General features: G+C 40.7%; 1 protein-coding gene across 4 annotated transcripts in view; it reads left to right on the forward strand.

Moving 5' to 3' along the window:
- Nucleotides 1-17,221, forward strand: part of myt1b (myelin transcription factor 1b) — a 114,326-nt gene that overhangs the window by 69,602 nt on the left and 27,503 nt on the right. For all 4 annotated transcript variants that reach the window (XM_067370731.1, XM_067370734.1, XM_067370732.1 and 1 more), the window contains one exon: nucleotides 14,359-14,459. In XM_067370731.1, the coding sequence (XP_067226832.1) occupies nucleotides 14,359-14,459 (101 nt within the window). The remainder of the gene's footprint in view (nucleotides 1-14,358; nucleotides 14,460-17,221) is intronic.

The following is a 17,221-nucleotide window of genomic DNA, read 5'->3' on the forward strand; positions in this document are numbered from 1 at the left end:
TCTGTCTGTCAATCTATCTATCTATCTATCTATCTATCTATCTATCTATCTATCTATCTATCTATCTATCTATCTATCTATCTATCTATCTATCTATCTATCTATCTATCTATCTATCTATCATCTGTCTGTCTGTCTGTCTGTTTGTCTGTCTATCTGTCTATCTATCTGTCTATCTATCTGTCTATCTATCTGTCTATCTATCTATCTATCTATCTATCTATCTATCTATCTATCTATCTATCTATCTATCTATCTATCTATCTATCTATCTATCTATCTATCTATCTATCTATCTATCTATCTATCTATCTATCTATCGTCTGTCTGCCTCTTCTTTAATTTAGAGTCTCATTCATAAGTTTTATGTAAAGTTTTTGATGTCCCTCTAAATGATCAAAATCACATTTAAAAAAATGTAGTAGCATCAAATTTGGTATGGTTGTATTTGGGCTTGTTTAAAATGTTCTAACCATCAGAAATGTTAGCCTAGTTTAATTGATCAGTACTCTCACTTCTCCTGCATGTCTTCACACGTTCAGCGTCACGCTTCTTAGACTGCAGTTAATCAGCATTATTTCCCGTTCTCAGCCTCAGCAACTCTGAGTCATCTGTACAGCCCTGCTTTTCACGTTTCACTCCCCATCACTCGCTCATACTCATGCACTTTCCAGGCTGTGTGTGCATACGTTCACTTCTTTCTTGTCTTTCTCTTTTCTTTTTGTGCTGCCGCAGACAGCTGTAGGGCACCTCACGGTTCAGCGGCCGCCTCTCCAACTCTCTCTCATGCGCAGCAATGATGTCGACAGGTCGGGGGGGTCACAGGCAAAGGGGTGCACAGACCCTCACTCCACAGAAGCCCTAAAGGGGGCTGCGTAGACCTTCATAAGCGTGGGGGGAGGAGGCAGCCGTGAAGTTAATAGGTCAATGAGTGTATGCTGTAGTGGAAGAATACAGCAGGGCGTCTGGTAGTCTGTGATAAAGAGAATCGGGCCTGCTCTTCTCTGCCCGGGCCTGCTCTCATTTTTAAGTGAGAGCCTCTCTTTGTCAGAAGGCAAATTTAATAAGCAGCAAATGCATTACATGTTCTCTGCCGGCCCCCTCGCCATGGCAACGCGGAGTCGGGGCATGGAGATGGGCCTGGAGAGGACACGATTATCAGAGGAGCCATCTGCTAAAGGAGAGCCCAGACCCTGCCAAACCCACTGGGGGACTTCCACACCCTTCACTTATGCTGCTCATTTCCCTCTCGCTCGATGCAGACGTTTATTTCCTGGACATTGTTTGTTTTGGGTTAGCGGGTGCTTCACATTTGAAAGAGGGTGAAGGAGAGGTATGTGTTAATGATGTAACAGAGTGCAAGAAAAGAGTGAGCGAATTAGGAAGGGAATTTTTTTTTCCTCAAAGAAGGAGTCATAATTCCATTGAAAACCAGATGATCCTCACTCTTGGGCTGCTTTCTGTTTCCCACAGTTTTGTTACGGTTTAAATCTTGACTGTAAAATAATACACAGGTATTCTCTTAATGCCCCATAAAGATGAAATTCAGTCTCAGAGAGAAATTTAAAGAGAACAGGGCCACACGGGACAGGCTTTTTCTAAATGCTTCACTTACAAACATTTAGGCTCATATATGTGGGTGTTTCTGTGCACTTAAATTACCCTTTTTACACTCTTACAGCGGTAATACTTGCATCACAGGAGAATACTCTTATTTGTTATTTCTTATAAGTCAGTCATTTCCACCACAGTGTCGTTTCCAGCACATCTCACATGGCCTGTTGTGTTTAGCATCATTCTGTAATGGAAACTGATTTTAAACATCAATTGGCCTCCTTTTTCTTTTTTTAATAGCAAACTTCATACAGTCAAACCAAAATTTAGTCAGACACCTTGAACATTTCATTCATTAATACAGTTTATTCACTATAGTTGAAAAACAAATGGTAATAAAATATGACGAGATCTCAGAGTTAAACTGTGTCAGAAAACATTAATCTTAATAATGTCAGATAACACTTAAAGGGTCAGTTCACCCAAAACTGAATTTCTGTCATTAATTACTCACCCTCATGTCGTTCCACACCCGTAAGACCTTCATTCATCTTCAGAACACAAATTAAGATATTTTTGATGAAATCCGATGGCTCAGCGAGGCCTGCAATGACAGCAAGATAATTAACACTTTCAATGCCCAATAAGCTACTAAAAACATATTTAAGACAGATCATGTGACTACAGTGGTTCAACCTTAATGTTATGAAGCGACGAGAATACTTTTTGTGTGCAAAAAAACCCAAAATAACAACTTTATTCAACAATATCTAGTGATGGGTGATTTCAAAACACTGCTTCATGAAGCTTTACAAATCTTTTGTTTCAAATCAGAGGCTCAGAGCACCAAAATCACGTGATTTCAGTAAACGAGGCTTCATTACGTCATTAGTGTTTTGAAACGTTTCAAAATGGTTCAATAGTTCACTTGACTTTGGCAGTTTGATACAAGCTCTGAATCACTGATTCAAAATGAAAGCTTCGTAAAGCATCATGAAGCAGTGTTTTGAAATCACCCATCACTAGATATTGTTGAATAAAGTTGTTATTTTGTTTTTTTGCACACAAAAAGTATTCTCGTCGCTTCATAACACTAAGGTTGAACCACAGTAGTCACATGATCTGTTTTAAATATGTCTTTAGTAGCTTTCTGGGCATTGAAAGTGTTAATTATCTCGCTGTCATTGCAGGCCTCACTGAGCCATCGGATTTCATCAAAAATATCTTAATTTGTGTTCTCAAGATGAATGAAGGTCTTACGGGTGTGGACGACATGAGGGAGAGTAATTAATGACAGTGTCTGAATAATTTTTGGTTCCAAATTTTTATCAATTTTTGGGTCTAATATGTGACACACAATAAAGTTTACATTGTTACTTACTTTATTTACTTTAATTATGGCTTGATTAAAAAAATATGCACAGTAAAACTCAAAAAAACCCAGCAAAAACACAGATTTTACCCCTGGAAAGTGATTTTTACCCCCTGAAACGGGATTGTGCTACAGTTGCATCTCAGGCCCTTCATTGATGCTGTTGTCTCCTTAAATAAACGAGCACACTAACTTTTGAAGTTTTAACTTGACTTTCCTATATAAAAAGAAAAAATGTTTTAGTTAATAGAATTAATTTTATAAAAGATTTATAGAAATGAATCATAAACGCTTTAAGTTCAAACACACATGTACTCTCACTTTGTCTGAATACAAACATGCCCTACTACTCTGAATTCATAATTTATTTATTATACTCTTATGTGCAATTTCTTAAAAAATGATGTTCTCTTACAAAACATAACCAGATGAGTTTGAGTAATTGTTAAAGTGTTTTTTATTGTTAAATGCCAGATTAAATGTCATGCACACAGGATAGGGAGGAAGCTATAAATATCATGAGGAAGACATTTGGTAAGATTTGTGTGAGTGTGAGTGGATCTATGTGTGATTATGACACTGAAAATGAACCTAAATATCCTATATAATTAATGTAGAAGTAAATTTCAGGGGGGTTAAAATGAACAGATGAACAGATTCACAGTCAAAACAAATTCACTCTTCTGAAGTGTGATACAGCTGTAGCGACTGCCTGCTTCATTGTTGGGAAACTTCCTGCTGAAAGTGCACAGCTGCCGGTAGTCCCTTCTGCTGGCATTCTACAGGCTTTGTTGTGGAGAACTGAAGACAAGTGTTTTGATTGGCTGAGAGTTTCGCGGAGGTAGGATACAATTACCCACATGCTGGTCTCTGATTGGCTGGGCAGGATTCTGACGTCAGCCGGCACCCCTCCTTCGCTCCTTTCAAAGAGAAGTTGTAGTAATTTTGTCCTCAACTTTTCCACTCAAGTTTACTTTCTCGGGAATTGCCAGACGCTTATGGGAAACTCGGAGCCGCAACCATGAAGCTGTGTGGGACTTTTTTAGGTCAGTTCAACTTCTCCTGATTGGCTGTTTTAACTGTACGCGACGAAAATGTTTTGATTAACAGGTGTCTCAAAAGACTGCTCGAACATGAGATTTGGCATTTATTTGATCTTATTCGCCTTATATGAACAGACTTTTATCTCACTATTTGTTAAATGGCCATATTATAGTGTTTATCGGAATACATGTCAGATTTCCTCCAGCTTTACTCGCTATTATGAGGCTTTATAGTTTATTGCATTCCCTTCTCTGTCGCTTTAGGCATGTGTTGAAAGCTTGTCATGTTGAGGTCTATATATAGAACATCTATAAAAATCATAACTTTCAGGAACCTCGTCTAGACCTTTTTTTAACTTCAGAGCTGCTGAAGTGTTTAGACAAAGGGCGGTTTGTTTCCCGGGGGACTGTGGCGGACACAATACCAGCCCAGAGGCGCATTCAGACTCTTTCTGTTGTTGTCTGTCAGCTTGTTCCATCTGTTAAGGCCATTCGCGGAGTCTGGGGCCCCTCCGGCCCTCTCTCTCAACTCACTCCATATGCAATATTTATACAGATATCCTAAATGAGACACCGCGATAAAGAATGTGGATTGTTGCAACGCGATTGGACAGTTCTGGATATATTGAGGATATTAAAACCATTGTTTATGACACTCAACAGCTTTAATTCAGTTGTGACTTTTTGAGTTTACTCAACTGGCTAACATTCAAGAGGGATGCTGTTTTAGACCCAAATACTCGTTAACGTTAAGCTTAATCGGTTCTTTAAATGTATAAAGATAAAGTGGTGTCAAAGTTTCAGTCTGCAACACTTTTTTCGACCACTTTGAATTTGATTTAAAGAAGTTAAGCTCTTAAAACTGTCAATTTAATGACAGAAATGATTGTCAGGTTAAATAAATGCAAACACATGTTGTAATGCATAGTACTGAAAACATTTGACATATATTTTGATATAACATTGTAGCATTTGAGTAGCCAAAAAAGTTAGATTACACGAAAATGTAAAAAAAAAATACAATCTCTGTACAAACAATAGCATTTGTCCTTGGAATAAAAAAGAAAGTTAGATTACAATTTATATTCACCGAAGAGAAGGCCCGTTCGCCTGTTCTGGTAAACATCATAAGCTGATCATACATAAACACGGTCGTCATGTATCACGTCAGCACTTTTTTTTTTTTTTTTTTTTTGCCTGCTAGCATACAACAACAACAAAAAAAAAAATATTTGTTTAAAAAGTATTTTAGATAATTAACTTAAGGCAGCTCGAGCCGCCCAAAAACTGTTGACAGAATTCCCTCAAAATATCGACCCTATTGAAAGTTATTTCTCATTTCTATATATAGAGCCTATTATTTTCCATATGATTGCACAGTGTCTGATATCTTATTATGTCGTCTAACATGTCAACATTTCTGTTAAAACGCACCACAGCCGTAATGTTTCTCGGAGAGGAGTGTCTTTTTCCTCCGGGTCGCTGTCCATGGTGCTGGGCCAAAGCGCTGTCTGGGGTCCTGAAGCGCTACTGTTGTACATGTGCTTCCTCTGTTTACTGTGCTTACCATTTATTCTCAAAGTTTTCAATGAGACTCCTGCAAAACAATCACACCCGTGTCTCATTCTCGCTTCTGTGAATCCCATTCTGAGTAGTACTTATGGTAACTTATTTCTTAGGTGTGTTTGGCTGCTCTTCTGTCTTTTGTTTATTGGATTGTGTCTCGGTTAGCGAGGCAACTCAAATCATATTGATGCAGCGTGGACACTTCGTGATTGATTTCAGCTCCAATGCATAACAATGGGACAGCAAAAAAAGAGCCTGCCGCAAAGAGATAAGAACTTAATAGAATTTCTGAAAGGCGAAGGTTGGCTTTTTGAAAATTCCCCCCGTGTGCAGCATGGAGACAGAAGATAAAGAGTGGCATTTGTGGAGAATATTCTCAAATGGCTTGTAATGAATGGTTGTCATTTTCACTAATGGTTACAAAACAACAAAGCACAACAGCGGTGTGTGCAACATTTAGGAGGCATTCCAACTTACATTCGTTGTTTTGAGTGAAAAAGACAGAAGTGTTGAAATCACAATATTTGTTGCCTCCCACTCTTTATATATATATATATATATATATATATATATATATAATATATATATATACATAACACATAAATGGCAGTAGCCTTATCATAATATATTCCGCTAACTTTATTAATGGAGCATTGCCCATGAAATGTGTGTTGTGTGAATCACTGCACTGGACAGTACCATTCGGAAAGAGTCAGGAGGGAGGGTTCAGATAACACCAGCGACATATGCATGCTTTTGTGCAATATTAAAGATTAATCACTGGGCGTAAATTAAGCAGCTTACGCTATCAGAATTTAAAGTAACAGCGACCCGACGCGCACTCTGAACTATAAGAATATTTGATGTTTTAAACACGCTTTCGCTCTTTTACTTATCCGACAGGGGTTTTCTCTTAAAAATAAAGCTTGCATATGCGATAGAAGAACCTTTTAAATAACTTTTTACTCCTTTTGAAAAGCATACTGGTGCTTCAAAGGACTGAGAAGCAAATATACTGATTTGAATATATCGTGATATAAAAATCTCCAACGAACCATAGAACCGACTCAATAACTATAGAGATCTCATATTCCTGCTGAACCGTTAAAGAACCTTTATGATTATCTTGTTCCTGGCACAAAGGAGAACTTGTATAAATCCCTTTTAGTAGGTGCGTGGGTGTGGGTGTTAGAGAGGGAGAGCGATCGTGTGTGTGTGTGTGTGTGTGTGTGTGTGCACTGAGAAAGGCAGTGTATGAAATAGAGTGTGCATGGCTGTACACATGCCCGTTGAGTTATTGCGGGGGGATATTCAAAGCCCAGCCCATCGATGTTGTAGGTTTTACTACAGCTTTCGTGATGTCATGGCAAAGGGCGGAGGGAGGAGGTGGGGGACAATGGCTCATGAGGGAAAGGTAAGTCAATATTACGTTTTCTCGCTGACAAAGGCAAATGAAGCCATGTTTTTGCTTACAAACAAGTAGCGTTCATACCGCCCCGTTCTGGATCCTCGCTCGTCCGCAGCAGCACCAGCGAAGAGCCGAACCTCTTCCCGCTGTCACTGAATCTGTCGGGATACTACTGAAGTAGAGTTTAGTTTTCTTTTAGAAAAATCTATAAATGGGATATTTTACCCCAAACTGTCTCACAGCGTTCTGAACACACGACGAAGACGAGAGAAGCGTCTGTCGGAGCAGCTTTCGGGATTATTCTTTTCCCCACTCAGGTAATCAAGATCGCTTTACACTATATGAAATATAAATAGTTTGGGCTCTTTTTGATAATTACCAAATGCTTTCAGGAGGATCTTTGATATATATAGCTGACCTCATGGTTTACAGTCATGGGTTGAGTTGTTAAATGATATACGAAATGCATTATTATATCATTTGCTAGCCAAGGATGAAGACTAAATATCTAGATCATCCCATTCCGAGATGCCCTACAGATCAAGGTTAATGGCTTTCACGTTGAAGGGTGTCGCTTTATTTTCATATCTGAGCTTCATCGCACTTGTATGATCGATGATTGATTTTTTATCATCTTTGAACTAAGATGTTTGCTGGTTTCTGTTTCGGCTTCTGAGATGTTGTGAGCGTGTCCATGCTTCCCTGCTGGAAGAGAGTGTGTGTGTGGAGTTGACATGGGAAAAGTGATGGAGAAACAGTCAGCTATGGCGCTCTTGAACAAACGCAGCGATGCCTGTTTGTTTTCTCACTTTGGCACAGAAATCGTGCGTGCGTTAGATCCTCGAGATCAATCGGGAATGCACTGTCAATATTCCTCATCTGCCTGCTTATCCTCGCGCATAAACACTGATTAATGCGCGCGGCGTGCGTTAGACAAAACTGTTTATGCCTTAATACACTTCATCGCGTTTGAAGCTTTCATTCGTTTATGTGCTTGTGTGTGTGTGTGTGTGTTTATAATTGATCCGGTTCGGCGTGATCGCACTGTGAGTGCTCACTGTCATGTAGTTGTGTAAAATCTCCATCTTTTGGCACACATACGGAGTTGCTTCCATATGGCTCTGTGTAATTAAGGTCGAACAATGGGCGTAGCGCAGGACTCCCGGCCGAGTGCACGAATGGCGTGGAGGAAGAAGAAGAAGGAGAAGGAGGGGTGGCCATTTGATTTTATGCTGCAGAAAACAGAGTGGAGAGATGCTCTCTTTAAATGTCAACCGCCCCTGGTGAGATGCGCAGAAGAAAAGTCATGAGAGTTGAAGCAATAACGCCCATTCTCTGCATCCATCCCCGCCCCTGTTCATTTCTAATGAGTGATTAATGCGTCTCTGTCTCGCATTGCTCACAGTTACTCAGTATTACTGATTCACTATTGTATTGTACGTATTAAGTGTAATATCAAAGCACCTGCAACCAAAATGGTGGACGAAGTGAACGTGAATTATCTGAGAGTCGGTTATGTGATAAGGCAATCACAGTGAGCCATGTGTGTGGTTGTTGTTATATATGTTAAATATGGCTGTCCTAGAGCTATGAGAAAAGTAAAGTGTGTGTCTAACTTCTCATAGTGTGAGGCTTCTGGCTCTGCGATTCCACTGTCAGTGCTGTAGAGGAGAGCAGGGTGAGGTGTAACACCATCAGTTTGGCCAATTAAACAAGAGCTACAGGGGTGAAATAACCATATATGAGCACTGCCCTCATGAGGTGATGAGAGAAGTTGTAAGTCACTATATAAAGGAGTTACAGGATCAAAACATTATTTTCATCTCTCGTTTATAATGTGATTTGTGTTAATGCATGTTAAATGATGAAACTTTCAGAGATCATCTGAATCAACAGGTTCTCTTTATTAATTTGATATACATCTGCTCATGAAAATAACAGCAGGGCAAACTTTGAGGCTTGTAACACTTTCCATCATACTTCATCTGAACCTGCAAGATAATATAATGATTTTTTTAACAAGTACATTTGATTGAAGAAAAAAAAAAAAAAAATCTTGCACAAAATTAAAAAAGTACTTGTTTTCTGTTACCGGAGTTGTGCCGAATTTCGACCCCCTGCTAGATTATGACCCCCTAGTGTTGGTAGGTTTCGGAGTAGGGGTGGGGGAAAGGTTAGGATTTGGGGTGGGGTTAAGATTAGGCAATCAGGTATAATTTAATAATTTGGCAGGGCGTTGAATTTCGCCACAACACCTGCCGTGGTATTTGAGATAAGTTGTAGATTCCCAACTAATTTTGTATGAAAATATACCAAAGTTTGAGATGCATAGCGAAATAGATTTACAACACCTATATTTCCAAACATAAGTGACAGATATTGCTGCTAATGTTGTGTTGGTCGCCTACCGCATTTTAGCGACATCCAATTGTCACGATTCAGCACTGTGCACAATAAAGGTCACCTGAGCGCAACATTGATTCATGGAGTCGTTTATTTTATCTTGCTCGCCTAGAAACTGGTTTTGTAATAACTTTCACAAGATCTTATCTATTTGTTTGCGGAAATTGCGCAGAATTGCGCAGGAACCTCCAGTGTTTAATAAAATGGGATGCTGCTATCTGTGCGGTGGGGGGAATCCTTGCAAGTTTTCTCAATTATTTCTATCAGCCATGTTAACACAACTAAACAATGTGCTCCGTGTTATACACAAATGCTATATCATCTGGAGGATGCAGACGCTCTTTTCACCCGCATCATGAAATCTGGGTCTTCACAGATCAGCGTTTAATCTTATCCGAGGATTAATTCCTATCATATTCAAGCAGGGGTGTTTGCGATATACTGATCCTAATGCTCATTTTGGTTGTCCAAAGGCGCTAAACGCTCGAAATAGGGGCTTGTTTATCGCTTAGTCCATAGGATAGGAAACTAGTGATATAAAAGTGGGGGAAAAATAAAGATGCATGCAGTGCTGCAGCAGGTGCTGTGGATTTGCCAGAGAGGAGAGAGTAATAAACATGTGGAATGGAGCAGCTGGGCCAAATTACGCTCTTCTCATTCAAAGCACAGCAAAAAGCCACGCCACGAGGGCCGAGGGTCAGGGTCGCCCCTATCATTAGTGAAGAAAGGTGCCATTTAGAGCAGCCTTTAAGCCTTGAAACAGTGAATTGCGTGCAGCTGAATTGATCGGTGATTTAGAATGCATGTTTGAGCTGTTTGAGTCTCACGCGACAACCAACCGTTGTTTTGTTCGGTGTTTTAAACAGAAGAATCGTTCTTGTTCACTCACGTGTGCTGATTTACATTTAAAGTTTTTCTTTTTTGAAACGCTTAACTGATTTCCTTCTTTTAAAGTTCGGTGTTTAAGAATCCTTGATGTTCACTCAAATGTCCTGCTTTACATTTAGTTTCTCTTTTTGAAGCCTTTCCTGCGCCGCGAGTAAATATCATTCGAGTCCGGGATGTGAGTAACACGCCCGTTTGAATGAGTCGAGTTCAAGTGTGACACTGAATGAACTTATCTTGTTCGGCCTTTTAGGCTACTTTATTCATCATGTAAGTCACGCTTATGATGTTTAAACATTTTTTCTCTTAGTAGACTTGAACACAGACTGTATTATAATAGGATATTTTATTATAATAAGACTCGTTTTGGTCGAGAATGACCCGGTCTTTTAAAAGAATCAGTTGAGTGAATGATTCAGTGACACATTCATTGCAAAACTCTTCTTTATTTTGAATAAGTTCCTCTGTGACCTCTAAAAAGCATGCTCATTATAGTATGAATGTGTGTAGTATGCGATTTCAGACACGGCCCCACAAACAGAGGCACTGAACATATCTGAAATAATCATTTTAGAGTCAAGTTACTGGGATGAATCAAGTTTCTCCCAACTTCTGCTTCACGGCGGCGCACGTGTTTCCACACGGGACTGGAAGCACGTCTAAGCAGAAGCTTTAAAGAACGTTGATATTTAACCTGTGAACTTGTCCGTATCCTTGAGAGCACGTCTGTCTATTTAAGGAGCCCAGACAAAGGCGTATTCTGCCATTGCTCCTTGAACGCAGAGTCATTCTCTTCCGAGTTGGCCTCTTTCTGCTGCTCGTGGTTGTCATGGTGTTTTCCGTCGTGTGTCATAAAGAAAAAACGAGAGCCCGTAGCTCTCAAAGGCACTTTGACTCGTTTTGACATGAAGGAGAATCTAATTTTATTACCTGCTGCTGACTTTCAGACACAAGTCGATTTTTTTTAATCTTCTGAAAAGAGTGATCCCATGGATGCACCACAGATGTTAAATATATTTTGGTGGTATTGTTGTTTTTTAATAACTAGGTTTGAGTGCGTCTCGCAGGCTAACGTTGTTCTTTCACCTTTGCTCTTGTTAAGAGCTTTCTGTTTGTTCTCTAATCACAAAGTTGAAGTTAAATCCTGCTTAACTGGAGCAGAGAGTGCAGATGTGTCACCGGTGGATTACCGTGAAGGCATCCATTCCTATTTAATCTAAACTATGGATTTATGTCTGTCTCAGACAACTCTGCATCACTGTGATGGATTTCAGCTGCATGACATGATTTTCTTGATTTGTTTACACTCATCTCTGTCTCCTTCGACTGTCTCGCAGTAGCAACTATTACAGATCATTTATTAATCTCTTGTTCCTCTTGTAGTGTAATACTTTAAAGCAAACATCCACAGGAGCCAATCAGATAATAGCGTCTCTAACCCTTCTGTAAGTGATGAACCGTTTCGCTTTATTAATGTTGCTTTTCCCTTTAGAATGAGTGGCACCTGAGCCATCAGGGTTATAGAGGGGCTGGATTATTGGGGCTGTGCCATTTCAGAAGACCTGAAAGTGTGGAGTCGGCTATACGGCCCGGGTTTATGGTGGGATTTTAAAGAGCCCTTTGCGCCTCGCGGTTCTGTTTATTTGGCTTGAAATTTGTAGAATGAGAAAAAGCGAGAGAGCGTTGGGGGGAAGGATGCACAGTAGTGCTGTTGTAGTCACTTTTTAGAAGAGGGCTGAAAGTTGATAAATAAGCGTTTTGTTCCGTGCCGGCGTGGGAGTGTGTGTGTAAGGGGCATTGGAAATGCTTTTACTGACAATGCCCTACAGCTTTCTAACTCTGATGACTGGCATCCTGCCTGTCTTTTTCTGGGTTGTTGCTGCTGCACAGAGTTTTAGGAGGCAAATCAGATCTGCCTGCTTTGTTTATTTTGTGCTTGCTAAGAGAGAAGGGCAGATGTTAGAGGGGGAAGTGAGAGAGACAGAGTCAGAAGCTCGGCATGTTTAAAGGCTTCTCTTTTACTGACAGCAAACTCTTTCTCTTTCGCTCTCCTGCTCTTTGGCGTTCTCTCTGAGAGCGAGGTGAGTTTTAGTGCCCTATAAGAAACAGATGGAAGCCTCCTTTAAAGGAAGAAAACACCAGACTGAGATAAAGGTAAAGAGAGGAAATTAAAAGAAAGGGCACAGGCGAGAGCAGAAGAGGCAAAAGGAGAATGGCAGAGGTTTCTTACCTCTTACTACGATATACTGAAACTGAAAACAATAACTCCTATAGAGATGATGATGATTCTTATGAAAAAAAAAAATGAAAAAATCCATAAAATTCCATAAGACTGTAAAATGCAAACGGAAGGAAAAAAAGTGTTTTGATATGAACAAATAAAAAATGTAAAGAAAATATATATTTTTTAAAGTATATGAATTAAAGTGTGTGCATATATATACTTTTTGAATCATTGTGTGTGTGTGTCTGTGTGTGTATATATATATATATATATATATATATATATATATATATATATATATATATAAAGGAAAAACAATGTGCTTGATTTTTTACAATTTGCCACATCAACTAAAAAAATGTAAAGAAAATATTTAAAGTATATGAATTAAAATGTGCATATATATATATATAAACAAAAAACAATGTGCATGATTTTTACAATTTTAGTTAAAACAATGTATATAAATAAATACATGTGCATATATATTTTGTTTTATATATACATATATTATTTTTACTCAACACACAAAAAAAATGTTATATAGACTTTTATACTTGACAGAGAGATTCAAGATCTTCATGATAAAACACAAAGTCCTCTGATGTCCTCTGATCATCTCAAAGGCAAAGCTTGATGGGTTAGAATAGGTTTTTATGCATTTTCAAATCCACAGAAGATTTTAAGAGTTTGTTGCTTGCGTTACTGTCGACGGCTAAACAAAAGTGAGTTATAAACCGGGGTCTCAGCTGTGAGATTTCATGAACAATGGCGGATCTGTAATCATTGATGAATATAATAATTATTTTAATACGCCCTGAATTTGATAGCACAAGCATGTTAGTGCTTGAGCTGAGGGGATTTTTTGCATCAGATTTTATTGGGACACGCTTTTATCATGCATGTCTATCATGTGTGTGCTGGAGGGGGGTGGGGTGCTGGTTTATGGAGAGATGGACTATTACCCTGATGAAAAAAAAAAGAAAGGAGGAGGGGGGAAAAAATCTGATTTATGGTAGATTCATTATTTACTGACCAAATTCCCTCCCCCAGTCTTTGTGACCCCTCCCTTCTCTTACACTCCTGCCTGCTAAAAGCTCAATAAAAATGCACAAAAGTGATTGATTCTAATAGCAGACTGACAGAGCTTCCAGCTGGGGTGCTTTAGCATGCATATGTATGCGCGTATGTGAGTTTTTTGAGTTCTCGCTTCTCTTTAATTAGAAGTGCATAGGTCACATGTGTAAAAGGCCCAGCCTCCATCATGACCTGTCAAACTGTCACTTCACACATATGACATTAAGCACCTTTCAGTTAACACATAAATGCACTGTATATATGTGCTGTCATTAGTTAATGCATTTACACTCAAAAACAAGTATCTCTTTTTTTCTCCATACACTTCTTAGATAATTAATGTGGTTCAGATAGCATAATATTTTGAGTTTCTCTTGATTAAACCAATCGCCTTAATTGTATTAACTCAAATTTTTAATTTCAGTGAACTCAAAATTTTAAGGCAACCAAGTAACTCCTTTTTTTTGTTGTTGTTTTTAAGTCAAATCAACAATTCTCTTTTACAATGTGGATCAGTGACAGGACTACTCTGTTTATAGTATAATTTCTAACATCTTTTGGGAGGCATGAAGTCTGTGTATATAGGTGTGTGAGTGTTGTGATGGAGGGGGTCGTGTTTCCTGTGCTGAGGCTGCTGGTTTCAGATGCAGGTGGACAGGTGATGAGATGATCTGGCCATTTCACTGCTGAATCAGTCTGTTACAGCGTTCGAACCGAACACTCCTTTGGCCTCGCTCTGCAAAACTCTTCCGACTGCCAGCGCAGATGCTGACATGACTGTCTTTTCCCTTCATTTTCATTTATTGCTTTCTCTTTTCTCAAACAGAAAATGAGTACCGGGGGAAACTCCTGAACCAGCGCTGGACGCGAGGAGACAAGATCAGCCGCTGCCGGCCCTCTCTCAGACTGCAGAGCCGACCAATCAAAGTGAGTTGCACGAGCCCGTCAGCCATTCGCCACGCGGAAACGTGGGCTTCCTGCCAAGTTGGCACAATTAAGGGCGAAAGAGGGCTATACGTTTATGACATTCGTCAGTTCTGTCTGTCAGCACACTACGAAAGGAAGTCAGCATTGTATTACCGCGACGTGCGCAGTTCATGCCGGCTTGACCTAGAATGGGTTTTGGCAGAGCAACCTAACCCCCATCTGAATGAGCTGAGATTTTAAAGTGTCCCGCGCCCCGTAATTATGAAGAATTGGGCTGTTCGACTCAACCTAATTTCTTTTTTAGAGCTTTCTTGCATTATTTAGGAAAACTGGAGAGGTTTGAAAGCAGGGATGTCCTTGAGCTGCTTTTGTTTGCTATCTTTCATCAACATAAAAGAAAGTCTCTCTCATCCTCTTTCCTCCCCCCTTTCCTTTTTCTGCTTAGGTGTGTGTTTTCGGCTTTAAGTGGATGCATCCCTTTTCCTCCTCTTTCACTCTTTCCTCTTCATGCTTTTTATTTGGAACAAACCACATTTCAGCCATCTATCTCTTTCACTTCTGCATTGGGAAATTCATTGGAAGAGATTTCTAATGAGGGAGAGGGGGGAAAAAAAACGAGAGTAAGAGAGTCTTCGCTCTCTCCCGTGGGCCCATAAATGTATTTTTTTCACTCTGATGGAAAGAGTTCATCTGAAGCGATTGATTTATCGATCTAATTTGAAATGTTTAAAGGGTTGCAGTTGCAGGCAGCGCTTTTAAGAGCATCCAATTAGATAATACCAAACTCCGACTGATCAGCGTCATCCAACTGCGTGCAAAGGAATCAGAGCCGAGCTTATTCTCATGCTAGCACAAGCTCTTAAAAGAAAACACACAAGAAAGAGACGCGCAATGCGAGTGTGCGTTTATACACGCGTACAGAAACGTAAACGTCTCCCGGTTGTCAGTCAGGCCGTGAGAGTGCACGTTAACTCCGCTCCCTTGATGGATGGCTCAGATCTCCTTGGCGACCGCATCGGCCGCCTTTAATTGGCCGATGCTTTCCGCAGGTAATTTTGGAGATGTCAGTAGTCCTGTCACTCCGGCAATGGTTGCCAATGCCGGGTCTGGTGGCGTCCTCTTCTTGTAAATGCGAAAATGAATAAAAGGCTCATTTATGCGCACCGGAGGAGGAGGGGTGACCTTCTTTGTGAAGTCATTGCCCTCAGCCAGCAATTTACATAGAGCTGTCAGAAGAGCACGAAGGAGCGACTCCGTCCGCTTGTATGGAGAAGAGAGGGACACAATTAATAATGTAGCACACGGCCCGAAGGGATGCGCGGACGTTCTCGCAGTCTAAGTGCTAAAAAAAATGTTGGCTTTATCTCATTTTTCTGCCAAATTTCCGCTCCTTTTCCAGTTCTCCCTCCTCCTTCTCACGATCACTCACTCATTTGTCTGCCAACAGTCGTAATTAAAAACACAGGGGAAGGACAGGTTTGAAAACATTAAAAGGCCTTTGAATGATATTACGAAAGAAAGATGACACCGTCTTGCTCATCACAAACACCTTCGCGCGAGCGTGCAGATTTAATGAGCTGGAATTCAAAATAAAAAAGGAATGCGAACTCTGATGCGCTCACCTATTGGAAAGAGATGCGTAGCTATGGTTACACAAACATGAAAGCCCTCACGGCCTGTTTGATTCGTGTGTTGACACTAAGGAGACGGCGGTGAAAGACTAGAGGAAGCTACAGTGGGGAAAGAATGAAACGACACGCATCTGCCCCTGGCTTTTGTGCTCGGGGTCAGAAAGTCACAAAGCTTGTTTGGGAGACACAGAGAGGGCATAGAAGACTCGCAGATGGGCGAACCGCGCAAAACACAACGCTCAGTGTTCGTGTCCGCCGTCTCCCGAGAGCTATTTGATCATCTATGTGAGAAAACTTTCCTCGCAGGCTGGCGAGTCGAGCTCAGAGCGTGCGAAGCGAGTATCGGCGCGCATAAAGCCGGCTTGTTGCTCGAGCACATGCGTGCTTGTGATCAAAACACCCCTGAGAGAGGAAGAGAGGCTCTGTGCACCTGTCTGCCCGGATACACACACACACACACACACACAGCCAACTTTCATCGCCTCGCACGCAAACTCCCTCGAATGCAACACAACACACTCATTATCCGCCCGTGCTGAAAAGTCGGCAATCAACAGGAAGTGGCACTGCCAGAGAGAGTGCGCAGGGATAAAAAAGAAAGAGAAAGGGAGCGTGTGAAAGAGAAACTCCTCTGTGAAAGTGCAGTGTGCCCTTGCCAGCTCCAGCGCCGTATTAAAGGCAGCAGCTGGGAGCGGGGTGAGCAGCGCTCGCCGAGGGTCAAAAGGAGAGAGTTTCGTGGATTTTCAAGGATTCCGTTCCATTTAAATCGCAGTAAAGTAATCAAAGCTAATGGCGCCATTGTGCCGCCAGAAAAGATCCAATGGCTTTACAGTGAGCAGACTTCCCTGCGTGTGTGTGTGTGTGAGAGGGATTGACACCTGCTCCTTTTGTGGCAGAAAGCGCAGCGAGTGTAGCGATCGGGACTCTGTGCAGGAGGAATTACAGTGATTTGGAGTGCGTGTGTTTGTATTATTTCGTTCGCTGCGGTTAATATTGCTATTGTAATTACCTCTCGAGCTTGCCATGGGGCCGTGAACGCAAATGGGCTCGTCTGGCAGATGCCATGCAGTGCTGTTTCTCTCTGTGTCCGTCCAATCAGATTTATTGTTCAGGGCCAGTCATTTATCAGCT

The sequence above is a fragment of the Chanodichthys erythropterus genome, chromosome 20 (genome assembly GCF_024489055.1).
Source record: "Chanodichthys erythropterus isolate Z2021 chromosome 20, ASM2448905v1, whole genome shotgun sequence".
NCBI lineage: Eukaryota > Metazoa > Chordata > Actinopteri > Cypriniformes > Xenocyprididae > Chanodichthys > Chanodichthys erythropterus.